Source organism: Carassius carassius, chromosome 34 (assembly GCF_963082965.1).
Source record: "Carassius carassius chromosome 34, fCarCar2.1, whole genome shotgun sequence".
In the NCBI taxonomy this organism is placed as follows: domain Eukaryota; kingdom Metazoa; phylum Chordata; class Actinopteri; order Cypriniformes; family Cyprinidae; genus Carassius; species Carassius carassius.
The window spans coordinates 15,776,894-15,801,050 of NC_081788.1; the positions used below are offsets into that span (position 1 = coordinate 15,776,894).

Consider the following 24,157-nt stretch of genomic DNA (forward strand, 5'->3'; position numbering starts at 1 on the left):
GACTTTTTACTTGTAATTTTAAGGTATTTTTATATCTTTTTAGAAGCTTAAAAGATTCAGTCCCCATTAATGGTAGCTGCATAGAAAAGAGGAACTTTAAAACATCTCCCTTTGTGTTCCAAAGATGAAAGAAAATATGGTTTTGGGTGTGGGTGAGTAAATAATGACAGAATTTTCATTACTGGGTTACATTCTCTGGGATATTGCCCTGAGAGTGTTATTTTCAGAATCAGCTTCATTCAACTCCTCTTCCTCTTCCTTTTCTGCCTTTCATTTCTTGTTCTGGGTCTTAGACTCTACATATTTCCATTATCATCCATTATCAGATATTATTAAAGGGCTCTCACTGGCTTTCCTCCTAAACATTTAATAATTACATTTTCATTGCTTTGAATGTCTTTTGGTTGTTTCTTTGACTAATGCTTGCACTTTCTTTCCCAGAAAATGGTTTTATCAGCGTATTATCTTTGAAATGTCATGGCGATGCGGACAGCTTTAAGAAGCAGTTGCTATGAGACAGATGATAGTGGCACTGCAGCAAAGCTGTTTAAGTGTGCTGTGACAGAGACAAGAATAATGTAGCGCTCAAGAAAGTGACCACTGAACTTACCCCTGATGTAGTTGGAAAAGCGACAAATTAAGAATCTTTATTCCTCCCATATGCACTCTTGATGGACTTTTGTGTTATTTAACTGTCCCTTTAAACTATATGTGAACCCTAAAAGTAAAATTCATGTATAAGTGTACTGTAATATGCATCATTTAATACCGTGAATGAAAAAAACTAATGCCAACACTGATATATGGTTTAAAATTGACATATTTAAAATCCACTTTTAATGTTAACAGTACAGTATTTATGTGCCAAAAACACACAATGTAGTTTTGCATGACCATTTTCTTATAATCTGCACGACACAAACTGATAAATCAGCCTGAAATGATAATAAACCGTAGTGTGTTCACATATTCAAATCTGCCTGTTCAGATCTGTTTGACGTTAGTAAGATGTGAGATCTCTCTCACAAAAGAAAAAAGAAATGTAATGTTTTTTTTTCTGATATAACTCATTATCTAAACCATTAACAGTGATGCACATAGTATCTGACTCTTTTTTCTGATTTCAGTTTGTGTACATACAGTATAATACACATATAATAACCACGGCAGCCTCCTAAGTATTTACAGTTCCTTCTTGCTGTGCTGTAAGACCCTTTGATTTCTTGTCCATTAGTGCCATGTTTCCATCATCCAGTCCTTCCAGATCAGGTACTATGTCACAAACACAGTCCTTTAATGGATTGTGAACTGTAAGGTAAAAGCAGAAAGCTGTTCTCACTCCGTTAAACACTGAGGTATTTTTTTTTCTTTGACCGCATCATAGGTCAGAACACATGCCTCTTAACTGCAGTATAAATATGAGTAAAAAACAAAAGCCAAAATAATTTACCGCTTTTGTGCATGAGAACTGTCTGTTTTTTTAGGAAGTAAATGTTGTTGAACAAACTATTTGATTCACAAATTTGAATTATAATTAATAATATTTACAATTCAATTAAAAATATAACATACAACCTTGTATTAAGTGTATTATAGCTGATCTATTATCCCAAAGACTTCTTTATCTTGATGCTTGGTTATGAAGAAAACTTCATTCTGTCTTTCTTTTTGTTTAGTTTGAATTTTCTCGATAAGGAACTCAACCCTTCTCCCCTCCTGAGCCTGGAAGAAAGAAGCTGCTACTTTCCTTCGAAGGCGTCGTGCATAGACCTCCAGCGGCAGCAGGGCGTAGCTGAACAGATAGAGGAACAGCAGCGCTGTCACTACACCTGGGTTCAGTTTACTGGATTGGGCCTCACACACGTTTGGATCAGAGTGTATTCGGGCTGTGTAAGTTCTGTTGAAGTTCAACAATTCTACCTGAGAGTCTAAGCTAAAGATCTGACAGATGCCCACTTCTGCTCCAACCTGAGATGATTAGAAAGATAAAGCGGAAGAGAAGAATAAGAATTGTTATTATTTTTCACAGATGTGAACATTAACTATGTGTTTTCATTTTTGGAAACGTCTGCTTTAACTTGAAATAAACATTTACATTTGTTCCAAACCTGTTTGCATTACTTTCTTCTGTTGAACACAAAAGATGATATTTTGAAGAATGTTGGTAACCAAACAGTTGACGGTGGCCACTGACTTCCATATGGAAAGAAAAATTATAATATGGAAGTCAATTAAGTCTGTTTGACTTTGACTTCCGGTTTACTTTGACTTTTTGTTTACTTACACATTTGTACATAAGTATACATCTTAAAACAATGCTTTATTCTACATTAGCAGATATATATTTATAAAGCGAATTACAAATGAGGAACAATAGCATTAGGTCAGAGACTAATTTCTTGGAGTTACATTTCATCAGAATATCTGAAAGGAGAAACTTGGGAAGTGGATTACCTTGAAGTTGACGTTGATGCCGATGTTGGTGGATGGCATGTTTGAAATCCAAGGACCACATAATTTCACCAAGTAATACAAGAAGTGGTCCAGAACTATTAAAAAGATTGTCATTAGCAGATACAGAGTGATCACCACTGCTGGAGCCAAACATTTGAAAAGTTATTTTTGAGTTATTCTGAAACTGGTGGAGTTTACTCCATTTTTCACATCCTTTGCTTCAACCACAATCCCTTGCTCAGCTCCTTTCCTCCTGAGCCCACCTGTGATATATGTGTTATCAAATCTTACAGACGTCAGATAAGACCGAAAAAAAGTATTTGCTATAATACAAATTTCTAGTCTGCTTTTTCCATTAAAAGTGAATGGTGACTGTATGACCCTCAAACAAAATCAAACAAAGTCATATAATAACCACTAACAAAGTCATATGGACACATTTTTTTAAAGCTTGCCGCTGGTCCCCATCTAATTTCACTTAATGGCAGTATTGCTTTGACATTCTAGAAAATATATTTAGTTTTCCACTAAAGAAAATCCCACAGATTTTGAGGATGAGGATGTGACACTTTTCTGGGTGGAAATTCTGTTGAAGATGTACATCTAGAGTATCAACAATTAAATAGCAAGTTTCTTTATGAAACATTTGATTATTAAATTTTCAAACATGTTTTGTTACATGGCATTGCAATGAAGTGCTATAGTATCAGCAACAGCAAAATCAACAACTACGTAATTATTAAATGTAGTGCAATAATATATCTCAGTATGTACATGAGAACACAAACACTGTAAAATAAAGTGTTACCACTAATCTAATACATAGCCTACTTCCACTTGGTCTACTTCTTGCTCATTTATGGTGCTAATTGTCTCTATTGGGAACCATAAATCTTTTATAACTGCAGAAATACAGACATACCTGAAGGAAAAAATAGAGAGATGGTAGTTTCTTAAAGGCATCATTATTGTTGGTTAAAAGAGGCTGTTGGAGGCTTAAATAAGGTCATATCTCAACGTTGAAAGGTCGGTCATCATCATAGCAGAACAGCTTCATATTGAGCTTGTCACAGAAGACACACATATTTATACATATTCAGTCCTATGACACTGAGCTGGGTGCTGAACACACATTCATACTGACTCATTCGGTTGCTCAAATTCACATGAATCCCAAACACCGGTCACACTGCACAGCCTCTAACATGCTCACTTACATAACACCATGTGGCATGGCAGAAAAAAACAACACTGCTCTTTTCATGGAAGATAAATGATAAAAAAAAATGTTTAAGAGGTAAGTCTGTAAATACTGTGCTTGTTGTTTCAAGTGGTTTTCTTAAAACAAGTACAGTCTTCTGAGCTTTCACGTTATCATTTCCATCAATCCCACACTGTATTTTCTCCTGTTCTGTTATGACAGTGGACATAATTGTCTTTATATGGATTAATTAATATGGATTTGAGTATTAAATCTGTAACTGTCTGTTTAGAGGATCACCAATAACTCAAGATAATCTTGCTGAATAAAAGCTTTAATTGGGATTTATACATAATGAGCAACAACAGAAATGTTACATAATTAATAATTATAACATACATTGCATAAATCCAACTAATTTACAACATTAATACAAATGTCAACGCAACAAATTTACAATCTAAAAAAAAAAAAACACAGATGCAGATGATACTTTATTAACAATGTTAAGAGTTCCATAAAAAATGTAACATCTTGAAATTAACATGCTTCCTACCAGTTTAAATCTACATATATAAACATATTTTTTAAACATTTTTAAATTTACTGCCCCGAATGGGTGAAGTGGCATCTAGGCACAAGAGGGCAGTGCTGAGTATAAAGTGAGGTCATGATAGTCAGGATCCATCCACATTGGGAATTTATCAGTTAAGCTATTTTTCCATTTCTTTTTAGTCTTATATCTACAGTATTTACAGAATCTGGACCGAATTTGAGTCCCTATTGGTTTCTGTGGTTGTTTTCTGTCCTGTCATATTCATAGTCGCTATAGTATACAAAGCCACAGTTGCTGAGGAAGCATTTAAAGGTCTCGCCCAATCAGGGTATATGTGCAGATTGAACATATGAAGACCCCATGTGTTCATGGCCAGAGACACACAAAGAATTCTCAGGATGTTCATCACAAACCCTGTTTTCACCCGGGAACGTTATACACGTCTTATTCAGCAACCGAAAACAACTGTGTGCTCGGATGTAATGTGTTTTTGTAGTTGTTTTCTCACCATATCTTTGACCATCAGGTGTCCGGAGGCAAAGGCGATTGAGTTTGGAGGTGTGGACACAAGAAGCATGAAAGCGTAAGAGCAACCAGTTGTTGCTGGGATCATGAAGTTCAGTGGGTTGACTTTCATACGGATGGCCTGAAAATAAAGTGTTTGGTGGATAATATGACTATGATCATAATTATAGAATCATATATGCTTAATATTGGGACATTTATGTCACACTAAAAAATGTATGGAAACAATCACATCAAGCTGTTTTCATTTTGCTTGAGATGAATTATAACAATTTTAAATATACAATCTTAATTTAAAAAATATAAAAAATACATGTCACTTCTTTGAATTACCGTATTTTCCGGACTATAAGTCGCACTTTTTTTCATAGTTTGGCTGGTCCTGCGACTTATAGTCAGGTGCGACTTATTTATCAAAATTAATTTGACATGAACCAAGAGAAATGAACCAAGAGAAAACATTACCGTCTCCAGCTGCCAGAGGGCGCTCTATGCTGTTCAGTGCTCCTGTAGTCTACCACTGAAGACATAGAGCGCCCTCTCGTGTCTGTAGACTGTAATGTTTTCTCTTGGTTCTTGGTTCTAAATAAATGCGACTTATAGTCCAGTGCGACTTATATATGTTTTTCCCTCATCATGAAGTGTTTTCGGACTGATGCAACTTACAACTTAGGTGCTACTTATAGTCCGAAAAATAAATATTAAAATAGAAAACACTTTTTAATTATAGTTATATTAGTGAAAGTGACAAGACATTTAGTCAAGTATGGTGTCCCATACTCTGAATTTGTGTTCTGAATTTAACCCATCTAAATGCATACACAAACACACACAGCAGTGAGTCATGAAAACACACCTACTCTTTCTTTTAATCAAATAAATGCAGTCGTGGTAAGCTTAAAAGACTTCTTATGCTTTTATACTGTGTATATATGTTTTGTCCATACCAGTTCAGCCATGACAGGGAGGAAGATGATGATGGTGGCTGTGTCACTGGTCAATTCAGTGAATCAGGCGATGAAGGCTGTGATGGGGATAACTGCGACAGCAGGAGGGACTTGGGCGAGAGGCTGCAGGTGCTTTCCTATCCTTACTGCTAACCCTACTGATTTTCAGTGCATTATCAACAGATTGACTGAATTAGGCCCTTTTAGGTACTAATTACAATTTGAACTTTCAGCCATGTAATGTCAAGTTCCAGCTTGTATTTTCAGTCCAAAAAGTAAAAAGCAGATAATGAGGTACCTCACAGCCTTTGGCCATTGCAAATCCACCACCCAGCAGTAAAGTCATATTCCACGGCACACACTCCTGAGCTTTTCTCCATGACAACAGGGGCACATATGATGTATTTGAGTCTGGAGAGATAAAGATAGAAATGAAAATTAATTATGACCTCAAGCTGACTGAACATATCAAGGGCAAATCTTATGTGAAAGAAAGATTTAAGGATGTAAACAGACATTCTGTTTACATCCTTTAAATATATATATTGGAGGGTCAAGGGTTGCTAATTAAAAACAAACAAAAAAAGACCCATATTGATTGACAATTAATCTGAATGATCCTGTACAAATACACAAACATAATAAATATATATATAACATTACAGTGAGTTCAAGGCGGTTTCATCCTACAGCTCACTCAAGGTTTATGTTGTTGCACAAAACAGCTACAGGAAATGCTGTGTTTTTGACATCTGAATTTGATTACATCTTTTGAACTGCTCAAGAAAAGAAAATTGATTTGGAACAGGCTGAGAATAAAATTCAACTGAGAAGATATGAAATGTAGATCTTTACTTCATTTGATTGCTCCTAAAAATGGTAAATGTGGACACCAGAATGTTTGATGCTGCTACTTCACAGCTCTCAATTTAAAATACTGCCAGTGAGTTAGACAGCACAGGTTTTACATGTGGCCTAGAATTAATAACTTAATGTGCACCTTTAAAAGAATTCTAATAAATATGAAAAAATAATTCACAATACAGGCCTAACACTGAAGCCAACGTGGTTTCACAAAATTGGTTCAATATTCACTTCATTACTATTACTATGATGAATCAACCTCTGAAGTTCTGCACAAAAATCTATATTTGCCAAACATTAATGCACTGAGCCAAAAATACAACATTACAAATGAACACAAAGCCATGTAGAAGACATCTCAGCAAATCTAATGACAATAATATGGCTACATTTTTTTTTTCTGTTGCTCATCTAGCCTAAACAACATCAATGTCATGGGTTCAATTTCCAAGGAAAACTATCTTCTGCTTTTCTCTATACCATAGAAGAATTATCTTCCCCAAATAACCTTTTAGTAAACAAGTCTTAAAAAAAACACTTTTTTTTCTTAGTGTGAAGAACATTTTAACAATCTGAAGAACCTTTTTCCACCATAAAACTTTTGTGCACAGGATGTTAAAGGTTCTTAATGGATCTATTTGGATGCCAATAAAGAACATTTATTATTACATATCACTTTATTATTTTACAGAACTTCTAATAAGCCAACTAGAAATTTTACAACCACTTTTCAACCAAACCTCTAATCACTAAATATTTTTAATCCGAGAGACCTTCTCTGCAGAGTAGATTAATAAAAAACAGATTTTTTTTCTGAATTAAAGACCAAAGATACAGTATGTATGTACACAGTGTAAATGAAATAGTGATATGTGATTTGTTTGAGATTATTATAATCCCTCTGCACACAGTTCTTTGCTGGATCTCTCTTAGATGCGTTAATCTGAATCATTAGCATTCCTCGTCTTATTCCACATTAACCGCACTCAGACATGCTCCTGAAACCTCTTTGACTGCATGAAAAAACTGTTGCTTGGAAGTTACTGTGGTAAACCGAATGCAGTAACAAGATTTATCCTGCCAAAAAATTAAAAATAAATAAAATCACAACACAAAAAAAGTGTCCTATTTTACCAAATTCAAGCCTTATACAAGCCTACTGTATTATGTCTTAGGGCCATAATTTATTTTATAAAAAAATTAATCATATTGATTGATTGTGAAGTTTGTTCAAATTAAAATGTATAATTCCATAGCTCTCAGCTGTTGTAAGACCACAAGCAGAAAATCAATAAACCACCCACTGACCTCTTTAATCGAACCACCAGTGGAGAGAAGGATGCTGGGTTGGAAAGAAAAAGAGGATGGAGATGATGATGACTCCAGTTACTGCGTCAGAGACGTAGCTGAAAGGAGATAAACACAGAAACATGTAGTGAGAATTTTGGACACAGCCATGAATTGATGGAAGCTGGTTGTTATTTGGTTGACTAGTTATCAGATGCTTTTAATGAGTTTACTGTTGTTACTTAATTTGTGAATTTGTTTAATTTTTTAATTAAGTGAGGTCACTTAAGGTTTTAAAAAAAGGTTTAATGAAAACTTCCACTGTCTTCCACTGGTAGGACAATCGAAATATTGTAGGGGCCAGAGAATGTGTGAGAATTAGCAGTCTGAAAGAAAGATGAATTTGTGAAACATTTTTGGAAAGACAGCAATCAAAACAATTTTTTTCACAGAAAATTACTAACGGACAAACATAATGGAAATTATCCCCAAACATTCCTTGTCGACTGTAAAAAGACATTGCTTTAAAATAGAAAAGTGCTTTAAAACAGAAACAGGGTTTCTGGAGGATTTTAAAGCTCAAATCTAAGACTTTTTAAGACCAGCAAACAGGTGGGGATTTAGTGAATTGGGGGCCACAGGCAAATATAGGAATGGCGCCCTATACATTTGCACACATTTAACTAGATCAACCTTGAGGTTCCTTTTTTGTTGGGATGCTTGCTGCTGCACAATGGTGCCATATTGTTGTGTTCGATGTTTCTACATTTTTTATGTACGTTATAATGGGATTCTTTCATTTACATTTATTCATTTAGCAGACACTTTTATTATTTGATGTTGTAGACCACAAAATAACAATTGATTTACCATTGAGATACAAGTTTTAACAAAAAAATATATATACATATATATAAATTATAAAATGATAAACCTCACAATTAAACCATTTTTTTAAGGAATGGGATGATTTGGAAGTATAAATTATTGTATTATTTAAAACAGATTTATGTGGGTGAATTTTCGCATTGGTCTGAACAAAAACTGCAGACTGGATTATTGAAAATGCAAATTCATTCTCTGCAACTAGGAGGTGCTTTTGGAAAATCAGAGATATATAGTATATAACGGCTGTAAACAAAGCAGCTCAGCTAATAAATGATACTTTATCAGGTAATGTCACCATCGTCAGCTGGAGTGCCCATGAACTCCAGTAGAGGGCACTCCACTCAGGACTCATTTCCTACTCCATTTTCCAGAATCCCGTGCTTAGGGCTAATCACCACCAGGTGTTCCCCATTACCACTCCCCTATATATACTGTGTTTGGACTCTTAATGATTGCAAAGTCTTTTTTTAGTTCTGCCTGGCATTTCACCAACTGTGATTCTCTTCTGTCTGACCTCTGCTTGTTTCTGGTTCTGATTTTGGATATCCCCTGACATACCTTACGCTGTTTTCTGATCTTTGCCTGTTTGACCATTCTCAATAATAAACTACTGCATATGAATCTGAACATCTCTGACTCCACGTTACAGGTAAAATGAAAATGCGATCGAAACTTTTCTGAAGACAATCAGTTCCCTTCAGAGGTTCATTCATATAAAAACTTGAATGAGTGACAAAAGTGTGAAAAAATATAGCCTATATTGATGAGGAAAGTCCACTGATGAGTTACCAGCGTAATTTTATTTTAGTCATTTTCACTTATAGGGCTGTCAATCAATTAAAATATATTATTATAAGATTTATTCCATGATTGTAATGAGTTAACTTGTGAATAATCGCAATTTAATCACACATTTTTATTTGTTCTAAACGTACCTTAAATTAATACTTTTCCCCATGGTTTCACAGACAAGGCTTAAGCTAGTCCCAGACTAAAATACATGTTTGAGCGGTCTCAGCTGAAAATATCTTGCTCTGACACATCTTAAAATATGTCAGTGTCATTGTTCTGTGTCAAGATGCACACCTGTAAAATTTTCCTCTAAGGCATTTTTGTAAAAGTTGCTTAAATATCTTAATTTAACTAAGGCCTAGTCCTGGCTTAAGCATAACCCCATTTGTGAAACCAGGCCTTCACGATTTTAATCTAATCAACATGGGCATGGACAATTATTTTATTATCTCAATTTAATGTTCTACTGTTAGTGTTATCTGTATGCACCAAGGGACTGAGAGTAACACAGTTTCAATTATGTACTGTACATGTGGAAGAATTGACAATAAAGCAGACTTGACTTGACATGGACACATATGGATGCTTTATGTAATATATGTTTATTATTAGTGAAACCATTGTTAACAGAGCATGAAGAGTAGACATGTTTCATAGGTCATAGATGTTTTTCCAAAGAACTTGTTCATGTCTATTAGACAGAAATAACAGAATTAACAGAAATACTAGGTTCCTATTACTTCTTTGTCTTTGTACTGAGCAATTTACTTACACAAACCTGTTTGCATTTTTGCAAGACAGGGCAGCTCACTTCTGAACATCCAAAATTTACATTCATTATTAATTATTACATTTGTTTGCCTCTCTGTGCCACATACTGTATTTTGATGCAGCTAAATTATAAAAACTGTTTTCCTTTATATATTTGACGGTTTCTGTTGTCGGATAACGGGATGAATATGAAATAGTGACTGAAACACGACCCATTAAGACTAACCACCTCTCCCTTCCAAGATGTTAATCTGTGTTCTTCTGTGCCAACTCTGTAGTGCAGATAGATAGATATTTAATTTGATTGGTAACTTATGCTTCCTGACTGTGTCTTATTGTACTAATTACATTTGTTATAATAATAAAAAAGAAAAGTTAAAAATAAAATTACATTAGGTTCCCTTGATCTTGATACCTAAAAAAAAAACATATGGTTTAGAGGAAACATAAAATAAGTATAATGTTATAGATTATAAAGGTTTTTATAATTAATTCTGAAAAGCCGTCTAGAAGTAACTGTAACGATTGGGACACAGGAGACGAGAGATCCAAGAGCAGTGTGTGTTTATTGGGTAATCCAAAAATCAGGATCAAAACAAACAGGGGGTCATAACCAAAAATCAGTCCAGAAACAAACAAAACAGGAAACTCAAAACTTAGAAGGAACACGAGGAAACCAGGTGACGGAAAATAAGGACTCCATGACACAGACAGAAAACAGACCAGTTTAAATAGACAGGATAATGACTATGAAAGTGAAAACACCTGAGTGCAATTAACAGGTGTGCAATTACCGTGATGAAGGGACAATGCTTTGTGGGAAATGTAGTGCCTGCAGTAAGGTGCCTATGGGGAAGTGAGACCACTAGTGGACACCCAGGGAAACACAGACCAGACACCGTGACAGTAACCCCAATTTAGAGTTCCCCCAGGGAATTTTGGCCATTTCCACCACTGACACTAACCATATTTTAACCATGGTATTTTTTTAATAAAAGTGTGGTTATACAAATGGTAGTCAATTTGCTAAAAAAAAAAAAAAAAAACAAGGTTACTACACGTTTACTTCTATAGTAAAAGAAGGAAAAGGAAAAAAAGGCATCTTTTTGTATGGAAAAGCTATCAATTATTAATGAAAAAACCTATTGTGAATCAACTATTAATTAAAGGGGTCATATGCTGCGATTTAAAATTTTCCTTTCGCTTTGGAGCGTTACAAGCTCTTGGTGCATAAAGAAGATCTTTAAAGTTGCAAAGTCTCAAATCCAAAAGATATTCTTTTTCAAAGTTAAGACTCGTTCACCCCCCAAAAAAATGTCTAGTTCTAACACGCCCCACATCTCTACGTTACTATGTGGGAAGATTTGCATAATGCCGCCCAGATGTGTACGCAAAGAAAGAAGGTGTACCTTTTATTCTCATTCTCACTGTGAAAAAGAAACTACTTTGTTTGGCCTTCCAAAAGAGGACAATATCCGCTTCATCATGCCTGGAGCTGATCTGTGCTGGTCGGAGGAAATACATCAACTTTGCACTGTGGAATCACTGGATCGGCTTTTACCGTGGACGAAGCAGAGTCCAGCACCGTAAAAACGTGTTGATTTTCACATTGGTCCAATCAAAAACAACAGCTCTGCCAGCAGGAGGCGCTTTTGAAGTGGCAGAAATAATGACAGTAAACACTGTAGCACCACACTAAGACTTTTTAAGGAGGTGGGGAAACCCTGTAGAAAACTCACTTACTCACACTTTGCCATTAAATAATATGCAGCTGCAGATAAGATGTGCTGTGTGAATGAAAATGTCAAAACTATTGTGCAGACAAGTTATTAATGCAAGAAGTAATCCTGATTTTCAGTAGTCCTGATCTCAGCACATTAATATGAACCACTGAGTCAATGTAATTGCCATAACCCTGCTAACTGATTCATCATCTCATGTTCAGAAACGGCGTGCTTTCAATCATATTCCTCTCATCTAGAGGTGGTGAATCACCTTTTGAGCCCACCCACTGCACACATTATTCGGTTCTCTGTGTCCAAGTGGGTTTGTCTTGGTGTGACTCGAGTTGAACTGCAATCCTGCAGATAGAGAAAGGTCATCTTGCAGATAGAGAAAGGCCAGCTCTGTGGAGGATGCAGATCAAATAGTCCATATTTTTGAACCTCTCTGAATAAGTGCATTAGTGTAATGGATCACAAAAAAATAAAAATAAAAAAGGGAGAGGAGGAAGCCTTATTTCTGGATACACTTATTTACATATGTACAGACTAAAGTCTCTTGGAGACATTGACACAGTTCTTCTCGATTTATACTGTCTCAGTTTGTTCTGCTTCTTCATCTTATTCCAGAAAGACTGATGATGGTGAGATCAGATCTCTGTGTGGAGCACTGGCTGCTGTCAGATTACTTGTGCAAGCAAAAATATCACTGGATTATTACAAATAATGGCAAAAATCATGTTTGGAAATGTAAACTGATATTTCCTACTGACACACTACAGCAAAATATAGAAATAACTGGCTTAAAACCATTTTTGTTGGTGAAAATACTAGTGGCCTAAGACTTTTGCACAGTACTGTACTGTATATAAATTTGACATTAATTTGTTCTTAGTAAATATGTATTTTTGAATAAAATTTTTCAAAAACATATTAAAGTAACTCCTAACTAATTCTATAAATTTTTCATCTTGAAGAATAAATCAAATCCTGATGACAGAGTTTTGTTGTAGCACATATAAAATGCATTTGACCTTTACGTGAATGTATAAATATATATCCATTGTGTTGGTCTGAATTATATTAGATTTTAAATAAATTATGAAAACCAGCATTCAAACATCGTCTTCATTGCTGTGAGAGAAGACAAATGATACCGATTATTATTTACATGAATAATGTTGTTAAACATTTTGTAATGCGTTAAAACTTCCTAATCATCGGGAAGAAGGAGGCGGGAACCGGTGGACAATCAAAATGAAGCTTTAATAACAAAATAAACACAAAACAGCACACCAGCCCCTCACGGACGACTGATGCGCACAAAATAAAACCAAAACCTAAAATAACGCCCAGGCCTGGTCCTCTCTCGTCCTTCACTGTTGTCGCTCCAGTTTTATATCCTTCCATCTCCTCTGTGGGACTCGAGACCGGTGGTGGGTCGCAGGTGTCGCTGATTTCCCAATCACTCCACCGGCCTCACTCGTGTTCCCACATGCCTCGGCCCCGCCCCACTCGTCACATACCCCCATCGCCCCTCGCAGGCCGGGGGGTACCCTCGAGACTGCGCTCCCCCCCCCCTCCCTCCCTCCGGATAGACCGCTCACAGGGACCTGCGGGAACCTGGGGGTAGGACAGACGAGGCGAGAGAAAAGGAGATGGAAGGAGGAGCGACAGAGACGAGAGAGGGGAGAGAGGAAAAAAAAAAATTCCAGTTCCCCGACGCACTGCTGCTCGGCCCTCCACCAACTGGGTGATCTCCTCCGCGGTGCCTGGCGGTGGCACTGGACGGCCCTCGGCGGACAGCACGACACTCCTCCGCCGCCCGGTGGACGGCGACGGCTCCTCCGGTTTTGGGCAGCCAGCAGGAGTCCCCCGTTCCCTGCTCCTCCCCGTTCAGGCGGACGGCAGCAGGCTCAGGCTCTCTGGCGCACGGCGCCGACTCCTCCGCTCCCTCACGGACGGCAGCCGCCCCTCCATATAGTGGGCGGCCGGCAGCGAGCTCGCCCGTCCCCGGCAACTCACTCCAGCCCACCGCCTCGAGCGTCCATGGCGGCATCCTCCTCGCCTGCTCCATGGCACCGCGGATTCACCACAGCGGCGAGGGATCTTCAGCAGCGCGTCCCTCCTTCTCCTGGGCTTCGGCACCACTGTAATGCGTTAAAAATTCCTAATCATCGGGAAGAAGGAGGCGGGAACCGGTGGACAATCAAAATTAAGCTTTAATAACAAAATAAACACAAAACAGCGCTCCAGCCCCTCACGGACGACTGATGCGCACAAAATAAAACCTAAACCTAAAATAACGCCCAGGCCTGGTCCTCTCTCGTCCTTCACTGTTGTCGCTCCAGTTTTATATCCTTCCATCTCCTCTGTGGGACTCGAGACCGGTGGTGGGTCGCAGGTGTCGCGGATTTCCCAATCACTCCACCGGCCTCACTCGTGTTCCCACATCCCTCGGCCCCGCCCCACTCGTCACACATTTTTTATGAAGTTGTTTGTTTTTAGTCCCTAAAGTTTATCTTTAGAGATAAACTGTATTGATAAAGGTCTTTCATGAATCAACACTCTATAATCTGAAAACTGCTATTCTAAAAATCTGAAGATATAACGAGATGCTCACATGCAGTCAGAATATGACAGTTTTGATCTTGCATTCATCTGAAATGAATCTTCATGTGAAAATGTGTCACTCAAAATATCTCCATCATTTTTCATTGCATGCCTTTCACTGTGTGGCTTACCCCTTGGTGAAGAAAATCGATCATCCAGTTACAAACTTTGGATCTCGTGTGAACAGAAGAACGGCAAAAAGAATGAAGAAGAAAGCAATAACTCCTTATTCTATTTCTCCTGATTATATTTTAACTCAATTATTGTTGGAAAGAAAGAAACGGAGGGTTTTTTGAAATGTTGAAATGCTCCACGACTTACTTTATTGGGCCCAGTTTCTTGTAGTCTCCATCAATAACAGCTGTTTCTTTTGCTTCTGTGGCTTCTCGTTCATGATGTTTGCTAATACAAAGCCTGAGAAAAAACAAACACACATTTGTGAGATATAATATAGTTCAGGGGTTTTCAAACTGGAGTTTAAGAAAAAAAAAGTTGTAAAAGGGTAAAAACTATAATAAATAGACAATAAAAATAAGATTAAACTAACTAAATAAATTTGAATAAAGTAAATAAACATGATTAAATAATTTAAAAAGTGCATTAGTGAGTATAAAAAGGAATAATATAAGCTAATAGTAACTAAATACTGGAACTGGGTTTTAATATCCACAGATATATAGCTGCCTTTTAAATATTTAGAATGAGAAATCCATGAGGATGATCATATATGTGGGCTATGGTAGGGCTGCACAATTAATCAAATTTCTATTCACGATTAGAATTAAGGATGCCACAATTACGTAATCATTCAAAGGGGCAATCAATCGTTCAAAGTCCACTTATGTTATTCTGCATTCCTATGATGTGTTTTTTCTTTCTTCAGGTTATCTTAAGGGTTTTTTTGTTTGTTTGTTTAGTTTTGCTATAGGATTATACCATCCATATTGTTTCTTTTTCTTTTTTTTAAGAAGAAACCAATCCAATGTATTGTTGACATTTGAAGCTTAATACTATTTCAAGAGTGTTTTCGAGAGTCTTTTTCAAGAGTGTATTCAGCTTGTTTATTTTCATATAACATTATATGGCATGCAGCTGCTTCAAAAAAAAATGGTATAAACATCGTTCAATGTAAATTGTGAAAAAAGTTATAAAACCCCACAGCAGAATTGCAAGGACCTGAGAAATCTGCATGTGTTTCGTTAATAAATATAAAAAACTAATTTCATTGAATTCAGTTATTGAATAAAAAACTAATTAAATTGAATTCCAACTAATAATTTAAATAAATGATTCATTGACTCACTCATAAAGTGTTAACTTGTTGTCAACTACTGGCATATCAATTTTACCTACAGAAATAGTTACTGAAAAAATACTAATGCATTAGGGTTAACTTTATGCAGAACTTTATATATATATATATATATATATATATATATATATATATAAATAATTTAGCTTCACTTTTAACCTTATTATCCCTACTTTGACATAAGGCTGTGCAGAGGACATGAAAACATAAGCGTTTTAATTAAATTCACAGAAACTGAGTAATAATTGAGTTTCTGCTGCTTTGTATCTATTAAATGCTATCTTGATTGACCTTTTCTTACAGAACCAGATTAATTATTATTTTAAATTGCAATAATATATATACAGTATATCATTCAAATAAATTTTTTCAATTAAAGGCCAAAATGAAAAATCTTATTGGTGATCATATCAGCTGTAAAACATACTTTGTGTAACTTCAGAGGCCCTATTTTAACAATCTAAACGCAAAGTGTAAAGTGCACGGCGCAGGTGCACTCAGGGCGTGTCCAAATCCACTTTCGCTATTTTAACGGCGGAAAAACGGTTGGCGCTCGTGTGCGAGCAAATAGATAGCTTAATTCTGATACATGCGATGACTATCCATTATGACATGTAGGCATATATATATATATATGATGCCTGGGGCTATATGCCCCTGGTAGGGTCTCCCATGGCAAACAGGTCCTGGGTGATGGGTCAGACTAAGAGCGGTTCACAACAGACCCCCAGCTATGGGTTAAATAGTTTTACAGCCATCAGACAATGGCTCCACTGCCTTGTGGATATCTCCGGGAGGAGTAAAGGCTAAGGAGTAAACCCGACAGAAATCCAGAGTGGAGCCCCTTAGGCGGTAAGAATGACTATCTGTCACCTTTCCGGCAACTCCTGCAGCCAAGCCAGGTGCCAAATGTCGTGCTTCTCACTCCTTTGGACCCCACTAGCGAGGCCGAGATGGGGATTCTGAAGAATGGGCAGCCCAGGATCTCCATACACCGTGCCCAGGCTATTCGTCCTGGAGAGGCCACTCCAGTATCGCTGCTCACAGTGATAAAAAACCAACACGGGAGGCAGCAGTTACGAGTGATAAGTCCAGAGTAAATTGGCATATGCTCAGACGCTACGGGTTGTCTCCGACGGTGGGAGGGATTATTGAAATCCTACCCAGCCAGTAAGGTGCTGACCCGCCACAGTCTGCCTGCTTCATTGGGTGCTTGGAGCTAAGGGAACAGACCGACAAGCAGACTGAAAACCTCGCCCCAGGCAAAGAAATAAAATAGCATAAACCACCGATCTTGCGACTAGCAAGCTGGAATGTCAGGACTATGTGCCCTGGCTTTTCCATAGACCTTGATCAGGTTGATGACTTCAGAAAAACAGCAATCATCAATTGTGAGCTCTTGAGGCTGGACATTGACATCGCTGCACTACAGGAGACCAGACTCCCCTCAAATGGCAGCATCAGGGAACAGGAGTATACTTTTTTCTGGCAGGGAAAGGAACCAGACGAACCAAGACTGCATGGTGTTGGGTTTGCAGTCAGAAACTCTCTGCTATCGTCAGTCGAACCGCCAGCAACAGGGTACAGCCCGTATCCTCTCCCTTCGCCTCTCAACCTCCACAGGCCTAGTGAACATCCTGAGTGTCTATGCTCCTACACTCAGCTCCCCAGCCGAGGCCAAGGAAGAATTCTACGAGGAACTTGTGACCATCATTAAAGGAATTTCCCCCAACGAACAACTGTAAATGCTTGGGGACTTCAACGCCCGGGTGGGAAATGACTGTGACTCCTGGCCTCGCAGTATTGGTCATTTCGGCATTGGCAGAATGAATGAAAACGGACAGAGACTGCTTGAGCTATGCTCCTACCACGATCTCTGCATAACTAACACATTCTTCTCCACCAAGCCCAACCATAGAGTATCCTGGCAACACCCAAGATCCCATCACTGGCATCAGCTGGACCTCATTATCACCAGAAGAGACTCACTGAACTGTGTTCTCATTACACGCTGCTATCACAGTGCTAATTGTGACACCGATCATTCACTGGTTTGCAGCAAGGTGCACCTTCAACCGAAGCGGATCCACCGATCAAAGCAGAAAGGCAACCCACGCATCAATACAGCAAGGACGACAATCCCTGTTCTGTGTGAGCGATTCGCTGCCTCCATCACAGAGGCCCTCAGAAATTGCCCAATGGGCAGCGCAGAAGATGGAATCATATCCGCGACGTTATCTTAAATTCTGCCATGGACACCTTCGTTAAGAAAGAGAGGCAGAACCCAGATTGGTCTGAAGCAGGAATCCTTGAACTTGAGCCAGTCATCACAGCTAAGAGAGCAGCTCTGATTAGCCACAAAAGGGAGCCATCAGAGAGGACGCTCACAGCTCTCAGGAAAGCCAGAAATGATGGAAAAAGGATTGCTCGGGGTAAACAAATGGAGAGATGGGTGGAACATTACCAGGAACTCTATGCAAGAGAAAACATCATCACTACCTTAGCAGTCGAGAACACCAACCCCCTGCCCGCCATGGATGAATTAGATGCTCCCCCTTCTATGGAAGAACTTGGTAAGGCCATCGATTCTCTAGCCTGCAACAAAGCACCAGGAAGTGATGTATTCCTCCAGAGGTCATTAAGGCTGGGAAGAAGACCATTCTTCTTCACCATTTGCATGAGCTCTTGTTGCAGTGCTGGGAAGAAGGAACAGTGCCCCAGGACATGCGTGACGCCACCATCATCACTCTCTATAAAAACAAAGGAGGCCGTAGTGACTGTAACAACTACCGTGGAATGTCACTTATCAGTATAGTTGGGAAAGCCTTTGCCCGGGTAGTACTAGTCAGGTTACAGGCACTAGCAAAGCGCTTATATCCTGAAGCTCAGTGTGGATTCAGAGCAGGGAGGTCAACAGTTGACATGATCTTCTCACTGAGGCAGCTACAAGAGAAATTTCGCTAGCAGGGGCGACCATTGTTCATCGCCTTTATCGACTTGACTAAGGCGATCGATCTGGTCAGCCTTAAAGGCCTCTTCACTCTACTGCAAAGGATAGGATGCCCCCACAAGCTTTTGAGGATTATCATCTCTTTTCATGATGATATGCAAGGCATTGTTCAGTACGATGGCTCTTCCTCAGACCCATTCCCTATCAGAGGTGGAGTGAAGCAGGGCTGCGTACTCGCTCCAGCACTCTTCGGCATCTTCTTTTCCTTGTTGCTGACCCATGCCTTTAGTAAATCAGAAGAAGGCATATACCTGCACACTCGAACCGATGAAAACCTGTTCAACACAGCACACCTCAGAGCAAAAACCAAGGTGTGAAAGGTTCTGATACAGGAGATGCTTTACGCAGATGACACTGCCTTGACTGCACACTCCGAAGAAGCTCTACAACAACTTATCAACCGTTTTGCGGATGCTTGCAGAGATTGTGGCCTCACCATCAGTCTCAAAAAGAGCAGCATAATGGGCCAAGATGTTAGCAGCATCCCGAATATCTCCATTGGTGACTACACCCTCGAAGTGGTAGATAACTTTACCTACCTTGGCTCTACCATGTCCAGCAATCTCTCCCTGGATGCCGAGCTAAATACTCGGATTGGTAAGGCAACAGCAGCTATGGCCCGCTTAGCAAAGAGAGCTTGGGATAATTCCATGCTGACAACCCACACCAAGATGAGGGTGTATCAAGCTTGTGTGCTCAGTACTCTATTATACAGTAGTGAAGCATGGACCCTGTACTCCCGGCAAGAATGCAAGCTCAACTCATTCCACCTGCGCTGCCTCAGGAAAATCCTGGGCATCACTTGGCAAGACCGTGTCCCAAACAAGGACATTCTGGCCAGGGCGGGAATACCAAGCATGTTTGCATTACTCTCTCAGAAATGCCTGCGCTGGCTAGGCCATGTCAGTCGCATGCAGGATGGTCGTATACCCAAAGATCTATTCTACAGCAATCTTGCTACAGGCTCCAGACCAGCAGGAAGGCCTGTTCTTCGCTACAAAGACATTTGTTAACGAGACTTGAAGGCAGGCAACATCAATCCAGCAGTCTGGGAAGCAGCAGCTGCAGATCGCTGCAGATGGAGGCAGGTTGTCGAAGCAGGCATCAAAGTGTTGAAGAAGAAAAAAAGAGGACGAGTGGGAAGAGCGGAGAAAGCGCAGACAGAGGGTTGTATCCGCAGATATAGCACCGATAGATCCAGACCCAGGCACATATTACACCTGCAGCAACTGCAATAGAGCCTGCCGCTCCAAAATTGGACTCTACATTCACAGCAGGCGCTGCATACTAACCAAAGAGACTCTTTGACGCATATTCCATTGTCTCCAGAGACAGACGGATGCCAACAATGATAGGGCCCCAGCTCAGTTTTTTTTCCTCTGTTTTTGTCTAGTCATAATGAGACAAGACATTCTAAGCTAATTAAACATCAGTGATGAATTATGGTAAATGATTGGATCCTGTTTCTAAAAGAGATACTGAGGGAAATGTTTCCGAACCTGATTGTGGAAAAACATTCAGATTACATTCACAAAGCTTAATTTAATTGCATCTAAAGTATGCAAGAATCTAAAACAAATATACAGTACACTGCATGAATATCTCAGTGAGTAAGTTTCCTTTTGAGATGTATTGTTCACCTTCGGGGTTTTTCACATGGAATCAACCCCTAAAATGTTAAAGGTCGAACCACAACACTGCACTGTTTTGATTTCAGCAAAACAGTGCATAGCATACCTTTGATCTCTCACTTCATGACATTTATGAATTATTTGTGTAAGCCAAACTTAAGGAAAATCAGTTCAGTCTGAGGTCTCCAGGAGGGTTCATGTTTAACTTGGCACTCCTAAACATAACAAAGTGGCATGAATGGGATCATACAAATTCATATGAATTAGCCACCAATTCTCTAAAACTTAAAACAGGTAAACATTGCCATGAGATTGTGTTGGCTTATCCAACTAATGAATTAAAGCAAGAAAACTATATAATGAGGTTAATTGCTTGTGTGTTTATCTCTCGCTGTTTGTATAATCTGATTCAAGACTCACATTTTTGGCTTATAATGCATCATTTACATGCAAGTCGTGAACAAACAAGCTCAACAGCTGCAATAAATTACATCCACTAAACATGCTCTACAGTCTTTTCACACAGCAGGTGCTATACTTTCAGACCCATTTGTGCTCAATATTTTCCCAGATGGCAGCATAGTCAGTCCCCCTCCAAAACAAATTGAATAAACATATTTAGTTTGAAAAAAAAAAAAAAAGTTATGACACAATGAGGGAGAACTTTTGAATGTAGACTACAAGAATACATACAAGAGTAAATGAGTCATGCATATACCTTTGTTCTACATCTTTCAGTAGCACAAAGACAAATGAAGTCTATCCAGTGGTAATGAGAAAAGAAATGTTATTCATGTTAATGTTCAAATAAAGCTAATGGACTAATTGCACCGATTTAATTGTGTGAACTAAAGCCTGATCTGAATACAGCCTCTCATCTTTGATATTTTTTTAGACAGATGATGGAGCTGACTGCAGAATGGAGATGACAGCACCAAGGTTTCAAAATGTACCTACCTACCAAATTGTGCTATAAAGTTTGATTGCATCATATAATAATTGCTATTATTAATAGTGTTCATCATCTGTTTTTCCGTACATTTCTGCCATATGCACATAAACTGACAGTCACCACCGATAAGCTACTAAATATTGTAGAAACTTAATTTTCTGTAAAGTTGCTTTGCAACGATTGTATTGTAAAAAGCTGTAACGAGGAGTCAGGGACATTCAGATCCATGTGCAATGTTTATTAAGAACTCATAGTGATAACAGGCAGGGTTCAGACAACAGCGTCAGCGATATCAGAGACAATCAAAGACAGGGTTGATTACCAGGCTTGAATCGGGGCAGGCGGCAGACAGTAGACAAGTCGTGGGCAGAGCAAAGGGTCAGTAAGGCAGGCGGCAGAGAATCGATAGGATTCAAGAACAGAACAGTTCAAGGTAATACACGCAAAGGCAGGCAGGGATAAACACTCAGAAATGTCAGACACGCAAAACAAGACTTTGCACTGTGTGAGTGTTTGGCTGCAGATTAAGTAGGGCATGGAATGAGGAACACCTGGTGATGATTGCAGAACCTGATTTTACTAAGTGAGACATGTGATTAACCAATCAGATTTGAAGAACCAGTTTATAGATTTTGTGAAGTTTATGCTTAAAATCACTGTTTGGTGCTTGTACATCAGTGTCATTCATCTATCATTTCCTCTGATTTTAGGGATTACTCATGGTTAAGGTTAGGTTTAGGTGTAGGGATATGGTCAAGAATACATTTTTGGAGTAAAATGTTGTTCCAGGGTCAACAAAATATGTTGACCTAGGAACACATCTAACTCAGCAAAATCAGGACGTGTGGTGGTGATTAGTCGAGGTACGGGGCCGCTGGGTAATGTAGTCCATGAGAATGTCAGTATTCCAGTGAAGGTGCCCTCCAGTGGCTGTCGGAGAGAGCCACAGAGGCCTGAGTCGTAACAAAAGCGCTATACAAATAAACTTGAATTGAATTGAATCCAGCATTGATACTGAAATGAATAATTGATAATAGTATTGTATAGATCAATATTTTTAAAATACATGATTTTCCATGACTTTTCCATTCATTCATGAATACTGAATACTTACTTTTTTTTACTAATACTACACACATTGCACTATCAATCTTGCCAATTAAATATTTTAGAGCTGAGCATAAGTGGAAAATGGCATATTCATTATAGCCATAACATTAATGACTGTGTCTTCACAAAATGTCCACATCTCTTCCATAGGCACTTAAAGTACTTTTTCTTGTTATTCGTTTACATTTCTTTCACTGTGCTGTACTAACATGTCTAGCCTGCACTCTTCAGTGCAATTTGGAACCTTGTATTGCAGCATTTTTCATGTAATTGCATACCTAAGATGAGTTACTTTCATTGTATCGCTCAGAAGAATGTTACATTGGATAAAAGTATCCAGTAAATTAATGTAGTTGAATAAAAAATAAAAGAATGAATGCAAAAGTATTACTGTGGTAATTTACCATGGCAACCATGGAAAAATAGTATACCTCTTTAGCTGACCCACCAAGATCAAATTAGGGGCAGTGCCAGTGAGGGTTGCAGTTCCTCCTTTGCTTGCACCATAAGGTATACAAATCAGAAATCCTTTCCACACCTTCATCTGGTGAGCCTCTCTTCTGGCTTCTTCCAGATTCGTTTGCTCTGATCTATCTGTCCAGTCCGGTCTGTGAGATTACAGAGGGACAGAATCTCTTAATAATAATTCAGACTTTATTGTTTAAGCCTATGAAAGGATGATCTAATAAGTTCTCATATTCATATTCACAAGAACATTCTTAAGGTTTTCCACATTGCATTTGGATCAGAAAATTCAGCTATGCTAAACTTAAAATCCAATAATTGGGTCTAGATTATCAATAATATTATTACACATTATTACATTTGTTGCTGCAATTACTGCAAGAACTTTATAGAAGATGTTTGACTTTTAATGGTAACTTTATATTAAATCTTCAAATTCACTGTTTGATCTTTGCTTGTTTGCTTGTTCAAAGATAGTCACATGAATTCTTCTCACTTACCTGTCTTCTGTGGCCAGCATCTGTTTTTCAAAATGAAGCACATGCATCTTCACCTGAGAATCACCTGCAATGGAATGTTTACTTTTTTAATTACAAACACCTCTTTAATATGCAATTAATTTCAGATTTTTAAAAAAAAAGCTTTAAAAAAAAGTATTTTTTTTTATTTTATTTTTTTTGAAGCACATTAAGTGCAATTGGAATTTAGTAATTTATTGTTCTTCTGCAACTTTTGCTTGCAGTTTGCTAGGAATTATTATTATTATTATTATTATTTTGATTGCTTAAGGTTTTCATTATTTGAGTTGTTTTTATTAATGATAAAGCCATGATGCTGTCCAATAGCCTGTAGAGAGGAAGACGTTTAGACAAATTTCACATACCTCTTTCATTTTGTTTTTGTTTTTTATCACTGAATGAAACATGAATAAATCTTAATTTAATATTCGTTCCCTGGAAACACACTGACCCTAACCTCTGCTCCTGGGGCTTTCGTGTCATTCTGATAATAGGTACCAGAATATTAATTTTTTTTAATATAATCTTATAATCTTTACA

The 24,157-nt window shown here is 38.2% G+C and overlaps 1 protein-coding gene and 1 long non-coding RNA gene across 2 annotated transcripts; both read right to left on the reverse strand.

Moving 5' to 3' along the window:
- Window positions 1–1,569: 1,569 nt before the first annotated feature.
- On the reverse strand, window positions 1,570–2,759 carry LOC132115168 (osteoclast stimulatory transmembrane protein-like). Its single transcript, XM_059523565.1, has 2 exons — window positions 2,455–2,759; window positions 1,570–1,968 (listed from the first exon to the last, which is right to left on the reverse strand). The coding sequence occupies exons 1-2, from the start codon at window positions 2,566–2,568 to the stop codon at window positions 1,591–1,593; spliced, it is 492 nt and encodes a 163-aa protein (XP_059379548.1). The 5' UTR covers window positions 2,569–2,759; the 3' UTR covers window positions 1,570–1,590.
- A 3,191-nt stretch (window positions 2,760–5,950) lies between these two features.
- On the reverse strand, window positions 5,951–23,100 carry LOC132115170 (uncharacterized). Its single transcript, XR_009425429.1, has 4 exons — window positions 23,066–23,100; window positions 14,941–15,033; window positions 7,856–7,953; window positions 5,951–6,094 (listed from the first exon to the last, which is right to left on the reverse strand). It is a non-coding gene; the product is annotated as an uncharacterized LOC132115170 (long non-coding RNA).
- Window positions 23,101–24,157: the final 1,057 nt, after the last annotated feature.